At 40.5% G+C, this 20,661-nt stretch overlaps 2 protein-coding genes across 2 annotated transcripts in view; one reads left to right on the top strand and one right to left on the bottom strand.

Moving 5' to 3' along the window:
- Nucleotides 1–529: 529 nt before the first annotated feature.
- On the bottom strand, nt 530–10,885 carry LRRC63 (leucine rich repeat containing 63). Its single transcript, XM_051781134.1, is given in 10 exon segments — nt 530–719; nt 1,475–1,607; nt 1,610–1,645; nt 1,648–1,723; nt 2,476–2,557; nt 4,846–4,888; nt 5,529–5,845; nt 5,847–5,910; nt 10,800–10,852; nt 10,854–10,885. Coding segments are annotated over 10 exon segments (1,026 nt in total).
- A 3,059-nt stretch (nt 10,886–13,944) lies between these two features.
- Nucleotides 13,945–20,661, top strand: part of LCP1 (lymphocyte cytosolic protein 1) — a 50,596-nt gene continuing 43,879 nt past the window's right edge. Inside the window, exon 1 of the mRNA XM_051778703.1 lies at nt 13,945–14,010. The gene's annotated coding sequence lies outside the window, so the exon portion shown is untranslated. The remainder of the gene's footprint in view (nt 14,011–20,661) is intronic.

Consider the following 20,661-nt stretch of genomic DNA (forward strand, 5'->3'; position numbering starts at 1 on the left):
GGGTTTCATTTGTTTGGGGATTTTGTGTTTAAAAAAAACATGAGGCATTTCAGATTTGGGGACCACCACTCACTAAAAATACGTTTTATTTTCCATAGCAAAAAAAGAAATGTATTTACAAGAAATACCAAGATTTATTTACAAGACCTTCTATAGCTTGCAAAAATGTTGTGGTTTTAACAAATAGGTCCTATATGTAATTTGTAGTCCAGGAATAAAGTTATTCTTTTTTTTTTTTAAAGCAATGTCAAGTCTTATGATGTAAAATGGCATAATGCTAGCAGAGAGAAAGAATTTGATCCCTCTCCGGGTAACACTGGAGGAAGCACAGGGTCAGCACGTAACTTCATTGATTTTACATAGGGCTGAGTCTGCCTTTCATTCTGACACAACTACATACTCTTTGATATGAAACAGACCATTCAGAGCTGAAAGCACTGATCTCATCACTCCAGCTGAGTCTTAGGTTGTCCAACAGAGTAACGTAACATAACATGAGATCTCCTATATCTTGACTATTTTATCCTGTTCAGAGTTCCTCTGCTGCAATTCGGATCACTTTCCACAAAGTACTGGACATGAGGTTTCTGTGGAATAATGATGGGTAAGCATGGAAACAAAGGGGAAGTCTTCCAACTTGAAGTATGTTCCTGTAATGTCAGATGAGCCAAAGTGCTTTGCCATACCAAGGTCTACTGCAGCAATCACAGACAGTAAAACTACATTGGGGAAGAAACTGGGACAAAAACTTCGCATCATCCTTCTAAGATTATATCCACAGCTGCAGCAACTCAACCTCCTCACTAATAAATGCAGATTAAAGAAATTAGCTGGCCTCAAAATTACTGTGGTTCATCTGGAGAAGGTGCTTAAACTTCTTCAGCTCCACTTTAGCAGAGGCCCACACCATTGCAAAGAAGTAATTACTCTAGTCTTAATGCACAGTCTGCGTGGCTCCCATGGGGAAGAAGCAGACAGATACATCAAAAATAGAAAGATGAACTGTACAGTGGAATGAGGTGAAGACAGAGGGAAGAAAATGATTCTGCAATTCCCAGAAATGGAGCTGATATAATTTTTGTCTCAGACAGGAGCTTCAGGTCAATCGCCCTTCCAAACAGACTGGTTTGATGCATAACCACAACATGAAGCTGGAGGACAGGTGGCAGTGTAAAGTCCTAGGAACCATAGATACAAGAAAATATTTGCATGCCTAATGAATCTCCCTTAAAAGTAGTTTCACATTCATTCAGCTACACTCAGAATCTGAACTGAGCATAGCTGGCTGGAAACCATGATGTACCCCATATAATATAGTAGCAGGCTTTGATCAACATTAATTTCATGTGAAAGAGTTGACTAGTTATGAACTTCCACTCTCCAAATACTTGTACAGTTACTGATTAGGGGCCATCTATGAATATTTCTTGCTCACGATATTCCTTAGGGGAGGGAGCAAGGAAACGGGACGTACTACTGTATTACTCATCCAATTTTTTTACTGTCTTCTGTGTTCTGTAGATATCTTTCCTTCAGATTATTTCTGGAGAAGCAAAGGGCAGCCAGACAAGTGAGCTTCTGAAGCTAATTCTGAATCTCTTCTTTCAGAACAAGGGATGTATGAAGTTATTTTCCATTCTGAGGATTTTAGTGGAAGATTCAAAATCCCAGATGGCAAAGCAGAGAGCTGGTTCTCTTCAGTGTTCAGACATTACAGTTTTCAGTAGTTTTAGGGACCACTAGGCATTTACAGGCTCTTCACACTACATCCACAGTCAACTTGACCACAGTTATATAATGTCCTAAGTCCCGTTTGATGAATTAATAAACCAAGCTGGTATGTATATAAAAAATGCTATGTGTTTCTCACAGGGCACTTTACATTCTAGACACAACTGTACGTACAAGGCTTTTCTAATGATAATTTAAATACCTGGGTTATCTAGAGGGACAGGGGTGTGTGTATCTGAATGCATTAGACCTGTGCAGAGACAACATCAACACTAAGGTCAACAGAGCAACACTATCTCGTGCATGGATAATTCCTTTTCTACAGTTTCTATTTGGTGGGTTCCCATTTTAATTCTTATCTCACCAGCACTTCGCACTGTTTGAAAATAACTACACATGGTTTAGAAATACAGTTTCTCTTTCCTTTTGATACAAATCAGGAGTATGTGGACATGTATGGCTCAAATGAGGGAATTATCATGTTTTGCATGGGGATATTCAACTTACAGCTATCAACAAGATGCTTGCAAAAAGTGGCTGGCTCTACACTACCCACAGATATTTCTGATGTGCAATTATCATCTACTGTTTTTGTTTAAATGAGACCTTCACATAGGACAGGATTAAGAAGAGGGAGGGAGAGTGAATCTTCCCAGTGTATTCAGTGACACAATTAATATCCAAGTGTGGTCCACAATATTTTGATGTACGGATCTATTTTCATTTTACGTTGTTTATATACATGAGGTTCTTGATGTCATTAGGAATGAAGCTAATGTCATTATAGGCAGCATCCAGACACTAGAGATTTTCTAATAAAAACAACCTAAAAGAAAGAAAACAGAATGATGAATTAGAAACACAACAGAGAATTGTAGAGTCAGAATAATTTAGGCTGAAGGGGACCTCTGGAGATCATCTAGTCCAGCTCTGCAGCTCAGGTCACAAAAGGAGTAGTGAAGAATTTCGAAAAAGGGGTTTGACTGGTAGAAGGACCTTAATTTAAGTCACTTTTCTAATTTTTATGGTCTTATATAATTGGGTGCACACAGATGATGAGTCAGAAAGGTGGAGGGGGAGGATCGCAGTTTTTAAAAGTTTGAAAAATACTGGTTTATCTCCTTAGGTCAAGAACCCAGTGCTCCTGAGGGAGACAACTGAAGGTCTAAACTGGTGCTACTCTGAGACAGGGTTTGGAGAAGATGACCTCCAAAACTCCCTTCCAGCCTGCATCTACAACTCTAAGTCATCCAAGGATAACCTTTACCCAGGCAGACACAGTCCTGGGCCTGATCAGGGGAAATCATCATAAGAAATTTCTTCCCTATATCTAATCTGAATCTGCCCTCTTTTAGTTTGAAACCATTACCACTTGTGCTATTGCAACAGGCCCTGCTAAAAAGTTTGTTCCCATCTTTCCTGTAAGACCCCTGACGTACTGGAAGGCTATAAACTATAAGGTCTCCCCGGAGCCTTCTCTTCTCCAGGATGAACAATCCCAACTCTCTCAGTTGTTCCTTATAGGAGAGATGTTCCATTTCTCTGATCATCTTCATAGCCTCCTCTGGACCTGCTCCAGGCCTGTGTCCTTCTTATTTTGGGCGTGACCAAAGCTGGACTCAGTACTCCACTGAGGGGAGAGTGGACTTCGAGGGGCAGAATCACCTCCCTCAACCTGCTTTCCATGATGCTTTTGATGCAGTCCAGGATACAGCTGGCTTTCTGGGTTGCCAGCATATATTGCTGGGTCATGTTCAGTCTCTAATTCACCAGTACCCACTCTGCTCATTCACCAGTGTTCTCTCTGCTTTCATGCATAAGTATTATTCTGCAAGGTAGGAATTTTTTTTGGACTAGAGAGTCTAAAATAAAGTGAGGACACTTCTTGAAGCCTATAGTGTGTACAATAACATACAAGAGGGTAGAGGATGACAAGCCCTAAATCATTCAATTAATATGGAAAAAGGGGACAAATCATGTGCAGTCTTGTCTGTTCTCCTTTGTAGGCTGGGCATCTGCATGAACCACCCACAGCACTACAGTAGAGTTTTTTTTTAGAGGAAGCTGTTTGCTCCCACCAAGAAAAACTGGAGATGAATGAATACTTTTGCAATGTAGATGATGAGGGAACCAATATGAAATAGAGCACAGACACTGACACACGAGCTCTACACCTGCAGTCATTGAGAGCAGCAAGGTCATATCTCTCTGGTCAGTGCCTTGGTTCAGGCTTTCCCAATTGTGTGATGAAATAAGTGGCCCAGTTCTGTGGTTGTCTCTAAACTCTGTTATTTTTGGCTTGCATTTTCTTTTTATCCCACTCTCCCACGTTGTTCCAACTGTGTTAGACTTCCCTTTGTAACCTTCCAAAGGCATATTGAATATATTCACTCAAGAAGCCTAGTCAAATTCGGGACTATAGTCATCCCCTAGAGAGGATCCAAACCATCCAAACATGCAATCCAAAACATCTCCAGAGCCCAGGCAGAGAAATTATTTTTCAGTTTGTTGCTCTTTTATTAAATTCTTTCTTTCATTTCTAACCTAGGAAATTTTATACAAACTCTGATAGGAGAGCACTGCTTATGCATATTAAAATGATTATTATTATTATTACATACACTATCTCAAACTACGTAGATGCTGAGATAATATTTAACTATTGTCACATATCATTTCAAATGCATGTTAGTGTATATAATCTGGTATCTAGTTCTGTGTAAACCAGACAATCCTTTTCATGACAGATATACAATAAAGTATACCAATATAACATACATTACTTATTAATACCTCTAGTAATATCAAATCTAAATCTAAGTGTTCCAATAAAATTTAAGTTATAATAAGTAGGTAGATGAATGCAAACAATCAAGATTAATATAATGAAAGAGAATTTATATACTTCATTGGAGTTTAGAATTTTCTTAGATTCCTGGCATCCATTTTGCAGGAAAAGCAATGCTTCGGTGCTGAAGTACCAGGTAGTAACAGACGACTATAGTCAGAGTAAGATAGCAATGTCTATATTTCATGAAAATTAAAAATCCAAATGAAAATCTTTCTTTGTGTATACTACAATCTACATGTGATTCGAAAGATGAAAACCATTGCCTGCAAAAATGAAAATCCAATGCAGACACACAGGTGATGGTAGCTGTGAAACAGTCAAGAGATGTAGTATGAACAAGACAGTTTGGGGAAAAACTGATCTCTAGGTCCCAAGTGGAAATGTTGTGTCACTTCTTGTAGCAGAAAATTGCTTTTAGCCTTCAGGTATATCCTTTAAAGATGCATTACTCATGTTGTGTTTAAGAGTCAATAGCAGCTTTCATTCAAAGGATCTTTTGGAACTGTAACCTTGAAAAAATGATCTTGTAGTTCCTAGGCTGTCACTGCATGAAATAGAAGTGCTTAGAATTATTTAAAACTAAATATTAATGATTTAAAACTTAATATTATTGTAGCTGTGGGATAACTGATTTACATGTTTTTTTCTGTAGTACCCTTGCCTTAAGTTCTCCATTGTTTATTTCTCCTTGCTTTTGTCTCACCTTCTTTTGCCATTTCCTTTGTACCTTTACTGTGTCTCATCTTCTTCCTGATGCATTCTGGATAATTTTCATGGCACTTGCTCAGCACTACACCTATTGTGAAAGTGGAATTTCACCAGGCGTTTATGCCTGGTGAAGACCAAATATGCAGGGTTGTTATTCTTATAACTAGACCTGGGAACTATCTATCATCATTCTGCTCCATTTTCACTGTCAGGAAACTGGCTTCAGAGAGAATCAAACCTCTCCTTAGGTCAGGCAAACCTGTAGCTTTGGTCTGGAACAGTGTTTGTCCATGGTCACTACCCTGATTAAGGAGATAGGCATATCTGTGTTGGAAACATACAAGGCAAGAACAAACGTGGACAGTTTGTGTATTGCCAGGCTGCAACTGAGTCTGAAGAAATAGTTCTTTGAGCTGGATTTGTGTTTGACTGTGGCAAATCTGACAAACAGACTGGTGCGTATCTTTAGGCTGGATTTTCAAGTGACTGTGGAATATGTGCTCATTGCTGCAGGAAGCATCTGTCTGCTTGACTTGCCCTTGAGCACTGCCAGACTCTTCTATTTTCATAATTTGTGCCCTTTATTGCCCTAGTTAGATACTGTCCAAAAATCCCTCCTGCTGAAAACAAGAGGAAAAAAGACGTTTATAATGAGGCATGCTCTGGCATCGTTTTTGAGGAAAAGATTGTGTTACAAATTCTCCATGCCCTATATGGATTTTTCTTGTTCAGAGAAAATGCACCAGCAATTAAGACTAAGCATCTCAGTGCTGCCAATTGCAAAATACGTTAGTCTTTTTTTTTCAACACAAATGCAGTTCACTACACACTGTTTTGAATTATGTGAAGTATGCAGTAGAAGAGCTGGATAGTAGAAGAGCAGGACAGAAAGGGCAGGTTTTCAGAGGCACCTTGTGAGTTTAATGAAGAATGAATGAGCAGTGTTTGTTCTACTATGTGTGAAATACAGCCATTTGTATCACTGACAAGTCCCTCTTTAGGGATCTTCAATCCATTAGCAAGGAGCCATGTGCCAATGCAATGTGATCTTTCACCTGAGAAGTAGGTGAGGCTCTTTCAGTGATTGTTGCTGTGTGTGCTCTATAGTGTTCCCTGTATCACTCAAACCTCATGCTAATCCTACTGAATGGGAAAGGCAACTTGGGCAGATTCTGTATGAAAAAAGCACCATGGAAGGGGTGTGTTTGAAGTACAATGACAAAAGTGAAGTCAGTTGTGGTCAGACTGTGAAAGGAACAAGGAAATCAGCTTATAAAAATTGTCTCAACAGTGACTGTAGGATCAGGCACTTCACAGAATTTCAGTCACAGGCAGCTTCACAGAATTTCTGATGCCTTCTATAGGTGTTGCTTGTGTGACTGTGGTCATGGGGTGGGTAATGGGTCAAACTGTCAGACGTGCCTTAAATCTATAAAGAATTGATGAGGCTGATTGTGACAAAGATGCCCTGGGCCCCTAGCTTACCTTGAACCTGGGTCAAGCAAGGGCTAACAATGGGACAATATCTGGAGTAAAGCAGAGGCCTCACAGACTGATGTTGTTGCAGTGAGACACAAAGAGCACTCACACCACTGTACCGTCCATTGGCCTCACTCTTCCTTCACTGTGTGTTACAAGCCTTGTTTCAGATCTGGTCTGTTAAGGAGACAAGGATGCATGCACAGATTCTCTGGTGAAGCTCAGACAGCCTTTACTGTCATGTCAGCATGTGGAGGATGATCAAAGTGTTTATTCTACCTCTTGTGTTGACTGTAAATTCTGACCAAAATTAACCAAGACCCTCATTAAGCCAAATTTGCGTATAAACTTTCCCCCCTCTAAGAATGCAAATGAAAAGTTAACAGGCCTTACATGTATGACCACAGTCATCAAAACCCCACTTATAGAAAGTGTTTGTTCTACCTTGTCAAGAAAGGGCAAAATTATATTATGAGACAAGGGGAGTTTTGTGACTAAAAAAAAAAAAGGAGAAAAGAGGAGAAGAACATCTGCCTGCTCTGGATTGGTCAATGGACAGTGTTTCTCCTCCCTGAAGGGATGCTGAGGTGAGCTTTGCACCTTCAACTGTGTTGGAGCAGATATATTATACATGTATTTAGTATATATAGGTTGCTAATAGACCTCTGTTACTATACCTTCAGTAGCGACAAATATTAACACTCAGTGCATTTACCACCAACAATTCTGAACCTGCTTTCCTGTTGCTTCAATAAACTGCCCTATTTTTGAATCTGGATCATACAAGTTCTTATTGAATTTGACCAGGCTGGTAGTGCTAAATTTGCTATAATCAGAAATTAAGCCCAGCCACACCGAGCCCCTCTGATCTTTGAGGACCAGCTGGAGTTCAAGGGGCTTTATTTTCTGCTAGATTTTTATATCCTTAATGCAACAGTTGGCACTGAGCCCTAGTGTCCTACACCACTGTGGTGGGTTGACCCTGGCTGTATGCCAGGTGCCCACCAAAACTGCTCTGCCATTCCCCTGAGCTAGACAGGGAGGCAAAGTATAATGACACTCTTGTGGGTTGAGATAAGGACAGGGAGAGATCATTCACCAGTTAGCATCATGGGGAAAACAGATTCGACCTGGGGAAATTACCCGAATTTATTACCAATTGAATCAGAGTAGAGTAATGAGAACTAAAGCAAAATCTTAAAACATCTTCCCCTTACACTTGCCTTTCTGGGCTTAACTTGACTTGTCATCCCCCTCAGTGACGCAGGAGGATGGAGAATGGGGATTGTGGTCAGTTGGCACATTGTCTCTGATGCTCCTTCCTCCTTGGGTCTCTTTGCACTCTTCCCCTGCTCCAGCGTGGGTCTCTCCCATGGGAGTTCTCCACACACACCTCTGACATGAGAACTTCCCATAGGCTGCAGGAGCACAGCTGTCTCACCATGGTCTTCACCACAGGCTGTAGGGGAATCTGTGTTCCAGCACCTGGATCACCTCCTCCTCCTCCTTCTTCACTGACCTTGGTGTCTGCAGGGCTGTTTCTCTCAGGTATTCTCAGTCATTTCATCTCTGGATAAGATTGCTTCTGTGCAATAACATTTTTTCCTTTCTTAAATCTCCTATCCCACAGGTGCTACCACTATAGCTGACGGGCTCAGCTCTGGCCATTGGCAGGTCCATCCTGGAGCCAGCTGGCATTGACTCTGTTGGACATAGGGGAGGCTTCTGGCAGCTTCTCACAGAAGACACCCTTCCTACCAAAACTGTGCCACGGAAACTAAATGTATCAAAGGTTCATTTCATACACCTCACATTAAAATTGGATTTTGGATACTTCTATCAGGGCTAGCTCCAAAGACCTCATTCTGGAGGACCATTGATTCCTTAGCTGGTCCCCAGAACAGTACTGCAGCCAGCAGTCAGTTAGTTCTGAACATTTTTATCAACAAAAAAATTCTTAGTATATTATCCTTCATTCAGCCTGTTTAATTCCACAAGGTTTGTGCTCTGTACCTTTTGCTAGGGAGATTTGTTTCCAGGGTCCTTCTGAGGGAGAAGTCACTCTTTATAGCTCTCTGCTACAACTCAGTTCTCAAAGAAAGCTGGGGCTATTGGCTTGCCTCCTTGGTTTTCTTGACCCACCCCAGTGACTGACAGCTTTCAACCTTCAGCTGGGCACAGTCCACCCCCACGACATTTCTGCTGCCTTTTCAATCAACTTCATTTCGTAACATCCTCACTTTCTACACTCCCCTGTGAGGAAAAGACACTTAGACCACATGACATTATTTTTTTTTTCTAGCCCAGGGCTTCTGCTCTTATGTTTCAGTCTCACACTTCACGAAGCACAAAACAATTCCATCCACCAAAATGATGGAATTGCCGTTGATAAAGTGTTGCTTACTGATCAATGGGCATGCTGCTGTATAAATATCTTTCAGGTCTGATAGTTACATTCGGAGAAAATGATCCTTAAACAAACTTTAAAGTGAGCTCTTAGATTTTTGTCATGTTTACTGTACAAATACGCAATCTATAAATAGCATTCACCACTAATAAGTACTACTGCGACAAGAGCCATCACAACAGAACTTTGTTTCAGGATACAAGGTTTATCTATAATTTTTAAAATTGTTTAAATCATTGAAACACAGCTCTGGTAGTGAGCCAGAAATATTTACATCTGTTTGGGCAGCACCAGACTGGAACTGTATTGTACAGAAGCAGATTTTACCAGCCTTTTAAACTAATATTCAGACGGGCTTAATAGTATCAAAGGAACAATAATTGTATTATCTGACTTTTCAACCTTACTTCTCTAACTGAATTTTCTTTACTATTTTTCATACTGTCATAAAGGTATTACTTTTAATATATTATTGTTATTCTTTCTAATTTAATATTACATAGTGATGATAAGAAATATAGTATGACAGTATTCTAACAAAATGAAAATTCAAATTACCATTTCTCTCAAACATAATAAAAATTATTTAAATTTATTTTGTTTCTCTTTGCCTGTTTTATTGACTATTTGAATATTGAGGAGTTTTAGCTATTTAAATACTTCTATAGAATTACAGAAGCTAAATGGATTAAAAAACAAAACTTGATTTGGTCTCTTTATCTCAGTTCAAAGGGGCAGCATTTTTTTTCATGCTGCAACTTTGTTCTACTGTGCTGATCTGAGAAAAAACATTGTAAGTTTTCTGTATGCTGTTCTTCTGCAGCAGATTCTGGGGCTTGATGATGTTGACAGAAGTCAGTGAAACTGTGCATATGCTAGAGTTCTTTTCTACAGATCTGTTTTAAGGAGTGGTGCCTAGTTTCCGTCTTGTTTTTGTATTACTTAGGTTAAAAATGTTTTGATTACAGATCATGTTATTGTTTTGCACATTTATTTTTAAAGGTTAGTCCTTAAATATTTAATCAATAGATACTTTATATAAACTGGAAAGATCTTTTCATTCACATATATAGGCACACAAATGGCCTGGTTATTTCTGAAGCGTACTGCATGACAAGTCCTTTGTTTTAATTAGAAACCCCTGATGAGCGTAAAATAATATAAGCCAAAATTTGTCTTTTCACAGGGATGTATATTCTGAGAAGAGCAGGACCATCTGACCAAACATAATTTTTTTCATTTTTTCTGAATCCGGGTTGTATCTCACTTCCCCTGTGGTCTGACTCCACGTGATCTAATTTAATTTTTCTTGATGCCAGCAGTTTTCCATGTTATCTCTCATATTTTTTGATGAGCTAGGGGGAATGCCTCTGTTATCCAGTGGGTAGTATTCAAATCTGATAGGTGGAAGACTCAGCTTCCAGGACCTACCCAGAAGACTCTTTCCCTGTTTAAAAGAAGAGCATCCCAAAAAGATGCAGGTCATGTGGGTCATACTGCAGTCTCATTCACACTGCTTTGCACTAGTAACTTAACTGCCAATCTGTCTTCTTCTATGTTAATTTTAGAGAACACATGGAATTTTTACCTATGCACTTCAGGAACTGTCTTTGTGCAATTTACTTTTCTCAACATTCTCCCTTGGCATAAACAGTTTAGACAGCATCTTAGGAGGCAGGTCTGTGAAATGGTTTTGGCTGCTCAACCATTTCTTGCTTACCCTTTGTTCCTGATGGATGATTGAAGATATTTCAAAAATCAGAAAAAATCTTACAGTGCAAAACAAAAGAAATAATCATCTCTAGTTTAAGGTGCTGAGCTATAAATGTGTGCTTAAATAAATCAGATTATTAAAGTCACAAAACATAAGAAGTGGCCAAAAAGGGCATTGGTTCTCTTACTGACTGATTCAACAGTTTTCCTATTTTATCATTACTGTTTCAGGAAATAAATCAGTGACACACACACGAACACAAAAAAGGCCTATTCTATTGACTTCAAATGCTTTCGTTAAAGAATGTTTTTCAGCACTTGGGATGGTCCTGTGCAGCACCATGAGTTGGATTTTGATGATCCTTGTGGGTCCTTCCCAACTCAGGATATTCTATGATTCTAGGATTTTATAATTCTATGACCTCTGTCACAAAAGGTGAGGCAATTAGGGTATTTAATCTCTGAGCCAAAGGAGGAACAGTAAAATACAGAAATGCCTCATGTCAACCATGAAAGCTCTGAAAGTTTCTGAGAAATAGTTTTTTGCTGGATAAATAGATTTAATAAGAGCAACTGTTAACCCTTGTAAAAGGCCGAGTCTGCAAGTAGCAAATTTATACTTCTTTATAGTTTTCTATTAGTTTATGAATGCATACAATGGCACTGATTTTAATCAAAGACTCCCTGATTTGGTTTCAGAAATCCTCTGAATAGTAGCCAATTTTAGCAAAACTCTGATTCACAGTAGTTTTCAAGATTGTCTACATCCTAAATTGCAGAGATTGTTGGTCATATATTTTTTTCCTTGTAGGGCTAAATACATATAAGACATCACACAGTATAAAGACTCAGTCCTAAAGAACTGGAAATCAGAAAGACAACAGAAAAGGGAAAGCACTGGTGAAAGTGACTGAAGAGAAAATGAAAGTGCCATCAGGAAGCTAATGCTCACAGAAAGATTTACAAAGTTAAGAAAATTGTCACACACAGCTAGAAGTAAGGACATCTCCAGGAAAAATTTTTTTTCAGTAATTTAATTTGAAAGTAGATAAAGTTGAGACTTTGGTGCAATTTTTCATGTGGAAAAGATTAATTTAAATGAAGTGTAGCATTATATAAAACTGTGATGAAAAAAAACTAAGACAGTCCTGAAGCCTATAAGCAGAAATGAATTCAGATTTGAAACTTACCTAGTGGACTTGAACGGCAATTAAACAAGTGGTTGGAGAATGGGAGAAACAGGGGAAGATTGAAAAGGAAGCCTGGAGTTCAACTATAACCATGATGAGCTTGAGTAAATGGGTAAATATTGCAACAAGACAAGATACCACGACACAATGTTAACCAGAGGCTGGGGACAGTAACCTTGCAATAAACTGGAGGTATAGGAGGAAGAATATATAATATATATAATATATATAATATGTATATTATATATAATATATATAAAATATATTATATATTATATATTTTGTATATAATATATATGATATTAAAAAAAAAACCAACCAAACATGAAACAACCCAATAACAGCAACAATAACTCTCCTCCCTCCTCCAATGCACGGCTTCTTAAAAAGCCAAAGAAGCTGAGTTTGAAGAACAGGAACAAAATGCTCTATAAACCATGTTTGTACTTCTCTGGTGATACACTGCATCTTAACTTTCCAGTCTTTTACTCTTCAAGATAAGGGTTCTGGCACCTGCTTCATGGATCATTGCATTCTTGGAAGATACCCCAGGATGTGTCTAGTCCAACCTCCTGCTCACAGCAGGGTTGACTATGAGGTCTGAGCAGACAGCTCAGAGCTGTACCCAAAGGTGAAGACACCACAACCCTTCTGGGCAACCTCTGGGCCTCCTTCCAACATCGATAAAAAACAAGACATAGAGTACACACCTGTTTAGGGCACACATTTAAAGGTAAGTCTTCTTGTTTTCTCTCATTTATAGGTAACCTATAGATCAAAGATGTAGAGAAATGTTCACAGACTTGGTTAAGAAGAAATTATCAGTGCCTTGAGGAGCAGTGCCTGCAAAATTCCTGGCAGAAGAACAGATTGGAAAGAAACGAAGGCCTAGGGTGGAAGTGGAGTAAAAGAATTCCTCATAGTGAGTATACACAGCATGTTCGATTGACTCACAGACAGGGAAGGTGGTGAAAGCATAAGAGGAGACCTGAAGTTATGGAGATGAGCAAGACTGATAAAAAGAAAAGCAGGAGTCTCAGTGGGGGGAGTGGAGTAAATGCCACACAGACAAGAAACCCTAGTGCTTCTGGAAGTGAAGAAAAGTAGAGTTGTACAAGCTACAGGAGACAGAAAGGAGGATAAAAGCAAGTCAAAGGGAGAGGGAATACAATTTTCTCATGAGATAAAATTGACCATTATATTTGGTGAGTTTCTAGAAAAAAAATAAAAATGAAAGCAGAACACAGAAGTATAAAGGCTGTGGCCGCAAAAATATGGCTGTAGTCACTACTGTAGGTGTAATCTAGTTCAAGGCTCCAGACAGTTGAGCCAGCGAGACTTATCAGTGCTGCAGAAGGGAAGAAGGAAGCTAGTAGTGAGGAAATTCAACCTGGTGAAGGATACAGGAGCAAAGGAAGGGTGTGTCTGTGATGAACCCTGCCAATTCTCCTTGCTGTGCAAGAAGACCAAAGTCAGGGTCTGAAGGCGGGGGAGTGGGAGTGGGAACTGATTCACAACAAACATATCATGAAGAGGGACAGTGGCAAAGAGAGACTTCAGATGTGAATCCAAAGAAACCTGGATAAAGTTGTATTCTACTCTAACCATGGCCAAATATCAGGAACTTTCTGCTGCACAGTATCAAAACCACGTTAACACTGCTGGGGAAGAAGCATCTGTTCTGTGTTTCGGCTTAGAGCAGAACTCGTTACAGAGGTACCCTTAAAATACGTATTTCATTGAGCAATACAGTGGCTGTCCAGCGTACCACAAGAGTCCCGGTGGAGGGGCGTGTCCTGGGGCGTGCCCACACGGGGGACGGACGGGGCACGGGCGGCGGCGCCGGTGGGAGCGGGCGGAGGGGCTGCGGCAGCGGGAGCGCGCCCACCTCCCGCTGCCGGCATCGCCTGTTGCTGCGCCGCTCCTCGCTGGTAACTATTCTCTGTAATTGTCATTGACAGGTGGAGGAAATGATGATGGTGGATTTATCATCGTCATCATCATCATTATTACAGTTATTGTTGTTATTATTATTGTTATTGTTGTTATTGTTATTTTCCACTCTGTGCTTACGGAAAAAAAAGATTAAAATTAAAGTCACGATTAAACGGATCCCCCGCCGCCCACCAGGGAGGGCCCGGGGAGAGAGGACACCAGGCGAGCGGTGACTGTCTCCTCTGCGGGACAAGGGGGAGGGATGCGGGAATCCCGGCAGTGAGCCTTCTCCCTGCGGGACCGAGGGGAGCCGTGCCAGAGTGCCGGCAGTGGCCTTTCGAGGTGCGGGACCGGGGAGAGCAGTGTGGGAATCCCGGCGGTGACTCTTTCCGCTGCGGGGAGCGGTGCAGGAGTGCCGGCGGCGATCCAGCCGGGGATGGCACGGGGCGCGGGGAGCGGTGCGTGACTGAGAACGCGGGCGCGGGTGCGGAACCGTTCTCGGGAAGCGGACAGGATCGGAGGGGTGGACGCGGTGCTCCCTGCCGCAGCAGTGCCGCTGGCTGTACTGGATGGGGTAGTAGTTGTAAAGCTGGTGCTTCTTCGTGCAAACTGGGTCGAGCTGCGCCAAACCTCTTCAAATTAACCTCGGAAATATAATTACTTTGAGAAATAGGCCCGACACCGCAGTCCTGATTCGAACAAGCCCCGTTTGATCAAGTGTGATAGAAATCTTCTCTGGAGACAAAGTCTTTTGAGCATGACTTAGAAATATAGGATAGGAGAGGGATTGGAGAGGGCGGGATACTGAAGTGGAGGCAGTTTTAGCATCTCTGGTAGCTGAAAATGTTCTCTTCAGGTTGCATTTAGGGACTGATGAGTAGTCTGCATCTGTGTTACATGAACACCAACCACCCAGAATAGTTTTCTCTGTCAGAAACTGCTTAGCTGATACATTTAATCTTAGTATTTATTTTTAAATTAGTTTTTGTACACAGGATCCCACTAAAGACAACTTCTTTATAACAGTAATAGTTCGCAAATTTCTGAAGGACATTTCCTTTGCCTCACTATGGAAATGAAGAAGCTGGTTTGCATGTTGCAGATGACTCTGCTGTTTGTCTCCTGCCTGCAAGGTTAACGTTTCCCTACCAGGCTGGCAGCAATCAATTTCCCTCTCTTTTCTCTGCTTCTCCTCTTCCTTTGCATGTACTTCACTGTGTAAAGTGAGTGGAATAGGCTGAGGCAAAAATTTGGATGTCTTTCCTCAAAAAAAGCTGCGTAAATGAAATTAAAGGTATGGTCGCAACATGCATAATAGATGCCAGAGGGGAATTATTTATGTAACACACCAAAGCATTTACTTTTTTTTTTATGTAATCATCGTTCAAGAATCAATACTGTGTCCGAGTGATTTATTTTATCATTGGCTTTTGTGCTTAGCAGTGCGAGATTCAAAGCAAAATGTCACAGCAAACAAATACATGTTACGTGTTTGCCACATGAAACTGCAGCTTTCCCCCGTTAGGCTGTGAGTTCTTTTAGGCAGGACCACTGGTGTCACCATCTTTGTAATGGTTGTGTCAGCACCATGGTGCAGCCCCTCAGTGTGTGGTGCTCAGGGCTGGCAGGAAACCTTACTGCCCGTCCTAGCATGCCTTTCTGTGGGAGGTGGAATGGGGGTGTTCGTGCTTACCTTTGTGTTTGGAGTTAGGGTACAGCCAGGGTGAACGTCCAAACCTGGGAGCCCAGACACACTCCCGAGTCCCTTGGTCATATGTAGGCGTATGCAGTGAAGATGACACCCTGAGGAAGGCTAGGAGGATACCCACAGGACACCAGAATCTCCCTGCTGAAATGTTTTGTATGTGTTCCTGCCATTGGCAGCGAAATACTGGGTTGTAGAATTCCCTTGGAGATATATGTAGAATGTTATGACTGGCAGTAGGGATAATCTGACAAACCCTTGCCTAATTTTAAATTTTCCTTCACCAGAGCAGTGACTCGAGCAGGGTTATTAGTTTCCCCAACATGCAGGAAGCCAAGCATTTGATAGGTGGGACATTGGGTCAGCCCAGGTACAGCAGATAATGGTCCTTGATCTTGGGCTTGGCCAGGTCTGGGCTTGGGCTTGATCAGGTTTGGGTTTGGGCTCAGGCTTGGCCAAGTCCTACCTGGTTCCCACTGTCAGGGACAGAAGGGGAAGGCTTTCCTGCAGTGCTGACTCCTGGCTCTGCAGCTGTGTCTGAGTGTCTGTATGGACCAGAGCTAAGGGAGTATGTGGATCCCAGACTGAAAATTCTACTCATCGAATACAAGAATGTGACTCAGGCTTCCCCTCCTGAGGAAGTTTTCCATTCTGTATTTTACAAGGAGGATGAAATTTTCCTCTTATAGGTATTTCTGGCAAAACTTTGCAAGCTGCAGTGGGATTGGTTTTTTTCTTTTTTTCAGGTGAGAGGAATAAAGTGGCCTTTGTGTTTGCAAGATCAAGGCCTGTCTTTTTTTGTTTCAGCATAAAAGACAATTACAAAAGCTGTGCTTAAAACTCACTCAAAGGGCTTGTGTGAGTTTTACCTGGTGGGAAAGGAGCCATTTTCCATTTTCTCTTCCAGACCCTTCCCACTGTGATGGCAGGGGCCATGAGAGCAGCTGGATGGTGTGACAAGACACATGGGAGAGTCTATGGCCCAGGTCCCCGGCAGTGTCTGCCACTGATCTCCATCAGAGATCTGTTTTGGGTTATGGTGGGATGATGCTTCCATTAGCTGCTTCCAAAATTATCACTTCTGTTCCTTTAACAATAGTTAAGATGTACTAATTGTGAGTGAGAAGGTCAGCAATAGTGGCAGTCCAACAATGGAGTATGCTATACATGTTATTCCTGAGTTAGAAAATAAGATGAAACTCAGATGAGACTTTCTTTACCACACTACCACATCATGCACTGCTTCCACACTGCTAATGCTTTCTCCCTCACATCCCATCATCATATCTATGACAGACCTGCAATTCCTCAATTTTCCCATGTGCAACTCACACTTCAGGTAGCCTTTGCTAAAGAATAAGCCCTCAGAAAGCTCATGCCCTCTGATCATCCATTCAAAGTCAGAGAAAGGAGCAGTGAGGAACCATGGACAGGGTTTTGTGGGAGCACATGCTGGGAGATCAAAGGGAGAAAATCAGAGCCAAATGTCTTTTGCTCTTTGCATGCACGTATGTAACCTGTACTACTACTAAATTACCAGACTTATTTATTTATGTATGTATTTATATATTTTATAGATAACCTGCAGGTTTTTCTCAGGAAAATACAATAATTCATCAGAAATTATAGTCTCTTCCTTGTTATTAGAGAATCCATGTTTCAGTTTTGAGTAATGGATGGAATAAGTACCACCTGTAACAGTGTGGGTTACCAAATAGAGTGAATATCATGAAGAAGAAATGCTGCTAGTCCTCCTAATGACCTTTAGTATTGTCAGCATAGGGAGCACACAACTGGAAGATTCACAAATTGGTAGTAGTATTTTAAGTTGGACTTGAGGGATAGATTTCTAAATTGATCATGGACTCTGCAAAGAAAACATCTACTTCTTTTCTCTCAGTATTTTGCTTTTTTCGGACTTTCCCTGAGCTGCCTGTGAGCAGAGCCCCTGACTCAGACATCTCTCAAGAGCCCTGAAGTTGGTCCCACTGCCTGCAGGCTTAAAAGTCTGAATTGGATGTTCAGTGTTAGGGAGGGGAATATTCCCCATGTAAATGTCTGCAGTCTGTAGGCTTCCTCATTTCCTTTCTCCTTTACCTAGTGACTTGAACCTTAGTATTTTCCGTGCACTCATTTCCTTCTCAAAGGAAGACCACTAGTCCTTTTATTTCTCATGGGAAGAAAGCAGCCCACTTAATCTGCATTCTGAATAAGCCTGATTTGTTTTTTAATCTACTCTAGTCATATTTAATCTGTTTATATTTTGATCATCCTTATACTTCTTTTTCCTAGGATTTTACTCTGAATAAATGTTTAACATATTTCCCTAGTTTAAAATTTGTGTAATTTTCTTAGTTTTCATTACTGAACCTTCAAATTTACTCTTCCTTTCCTGTTGTGATATTTTAGTGCTAGTAGACCTTTAATAGATTGTGAATGTATGCCCTTGACTACTACTGTTTCAGGAAGCCACCGAAGTTGTTTTGCAGGCTTTTTTCATTAAAGAAAATCTCAGAAGAAGGTCAACACATTTCATTTTGCTCTTGCAAGCCCTTTTCCTGCAGAAAGTGGACTGTTTTAGCTGGGAACACTCATATGTATGAGCTAAGTAAGCATGCTTTTACATCAGGAAAGTTTCCTTCCTCATAGCATTGAATTTTCATGTAATCCACTGAATATGAGATTTGGGTAGGTGAACTCCAGAGTTCCCATCCAACCAACATATACACAGTCTATTTAAACTGTGTAACACAAGATGGAAAAGCATGGTTAAAACTGTAGTGTCAAAGTGCATCTGGGACAATGGTGCAGCAGCAAGTGCCATTTACATCACACTTAAATCAGAAAGTCCAAAAGCTTCTGGAAAAGGAGGTCAGCATAGTTCCGGAACTGATTTCCCCAAAGATAAAGCACTGTAAATGCAGCAGTAAAAAATATTTATTTCAGAGAACTGGGGACTTTACAAAATGTTTTTGTTCCTCTAGACAGAAATAACCATATTTCTTATCATAGTGGATTTTTTTTCCTCATTATAGGTCTTGTCACCATGCTGTTTTGTTGCCTAGTATTGAAATGAAAGCAGTTTTGTTAACTTTTTAGAAATGCTTGTTGCCACATTGGGATTGAATTGCCTATCCCTCTCAGGGCAGAAAAATAAAACAAAAAAGTTTCATTGTCTTGTGTGTACTGGTAAAAGAGAGCCAGTGTACTGAGTAAGAGAGGAATAGAGTGGGAAAAAATCCGAAAAAAAGCCAGTTACTGTCTTTTTTTTTTTTTTTTTTTTAATAGTTTTATCTGGTCATCATGTTAATTAACAAGGAAACAAACCCTAGTGTCTGCTCTGAAGCAGAAGTTTCAAATGGAATCACTGAAAACATACCTAAAAATAGTATCTTTAGAAGCAACTTCTTTGTTTCATGATTAATTGAAGAAACATGAGAACATTCTCTGATTTTTATACAGAAAAGTTCCTGAATGATTAACTCTAGGAAGTTGCTAATGTAATTTTTCTTTTGCTTATGGGAAGAACTCCAGAGATGAGATTTCAGTGTATCTTACAGACAATGCTTCTTTGCACTTACAAGAAAATAAATAATTTATGCCATAAATCAAAATTTCTAACTATACATCTTTTACCCTACTTTGAAATTCAAAAGCATCTGTACCAACTGTCAGCAAACTTTTCTAGTACTTTTGTCCTTTTATTTCCTATACAATTCTTGCTTGCCTGACATTCGGTAAAGAAGTGATTTTTCTCTTCTTGCCCTCCCCATATGTTTGCTGCCTTTATGTACATGTGAGCATCATGATTTCACTCTTCAGTGTTTTCACCTGTGTATCCAGGTCAGAGTTTTCAAAGTAAAACTCAGATTTCAGATTATGCAGTTTAAGAAATCCAGACATTCTAGAATCTCAGATTTCACCTGGTTCTGCTTGGAGTGAGAAAAAACAGCAAAGGAACACAAAATAAACAGAAATAGCTTGAATTACACTTTCTGGCACAGTGAGGTCATTTGCATGTTAATGACTTGATCAGCTTGGCTTTAATGAGCAAAGTCAGTCAGAACTGCGATTAACATAGGAAGCATGAAAAGGAACACACAATGAGCAGCATCAGTGCATTTATTTTTGCCTATGAATTAAAATGAAATAGTTTAGTGTTCTTAAAAAAACCCCTTAGTTTCTCCTAACAGCTCTTTTCTTGGACCCAGCTCATCAGGAGGGGCCTTTACTAACTGCTCTGTTGTAAGGCTAGGCAGAATAACTCCTAGCTTGGATAAGCTCCTCTTGCTTAAAAGGCCAAGAATCAGAGGAAAGCATCCCACCCACCAGGTACCCAAAGCCAAATTTCTTGTCAAGGTGGCTGATGGGGTTGCCCCTGTGAAGAAATCATCTCTGAGTGTGAGAATAGGCTCCCCTTTGCCTGGTGGGGGATACCTCAGGTGCCATCAATTGATAAGCCTGGAGGCATCTGCTGCCTATGAAGTGGTGCAGTAATAGCATAGAATCATATGGATAGATGGTGCCAGGGGACAATGGGGAAGAAAAAGAAACACCATACTACTCCCTTCCTGATGAGGTGTGGTTGTCAGCCACTGAGGGCCTCCCGTGCTCATGAAGAGTGCGTCTCAGAATGTCATCAACCATAAAATCTTTAAAGAGAAGTTGTCTTTGAATATGTATGTCAGTAGGAAGCCTGATATTTGCAAAAGTTGTTGGGTTTTGGGTAGTATTGGAGGTGTTGTCAGTATGCACAGGGCATTTGGGCCAAATAAATAAAAAAAGTCCTCCAAGAGAAAATGTTATTTTCCACATTTTGCTTCTTGACAATTGTAAATATTTAACACAATGGGGCAGTAATCAGTTTCTTTATTCTCATATTGCAAACACAGTTCTTGTATTGTCTGTTTGCCTCAAAAAGAGATTGCTAGGTCATAAAAGA

This window comes from Manacus candei, unplaced genomic scaffold (genome assembly GCF_025592945.1).
Source record: "Manacus candei isolate 608988 ecotype Guabito, Panama unplaced genomic scaffold, ASM2559294v1 h1tg000014l, whole genome shotgun sequence".
Classification (NCBI taxonomy): domain Eukaryota; kingdom Metazoa; phylum Chordata; class Aves; order Passeriformes; family Pipridae; genus Manacus; species Manacus candei.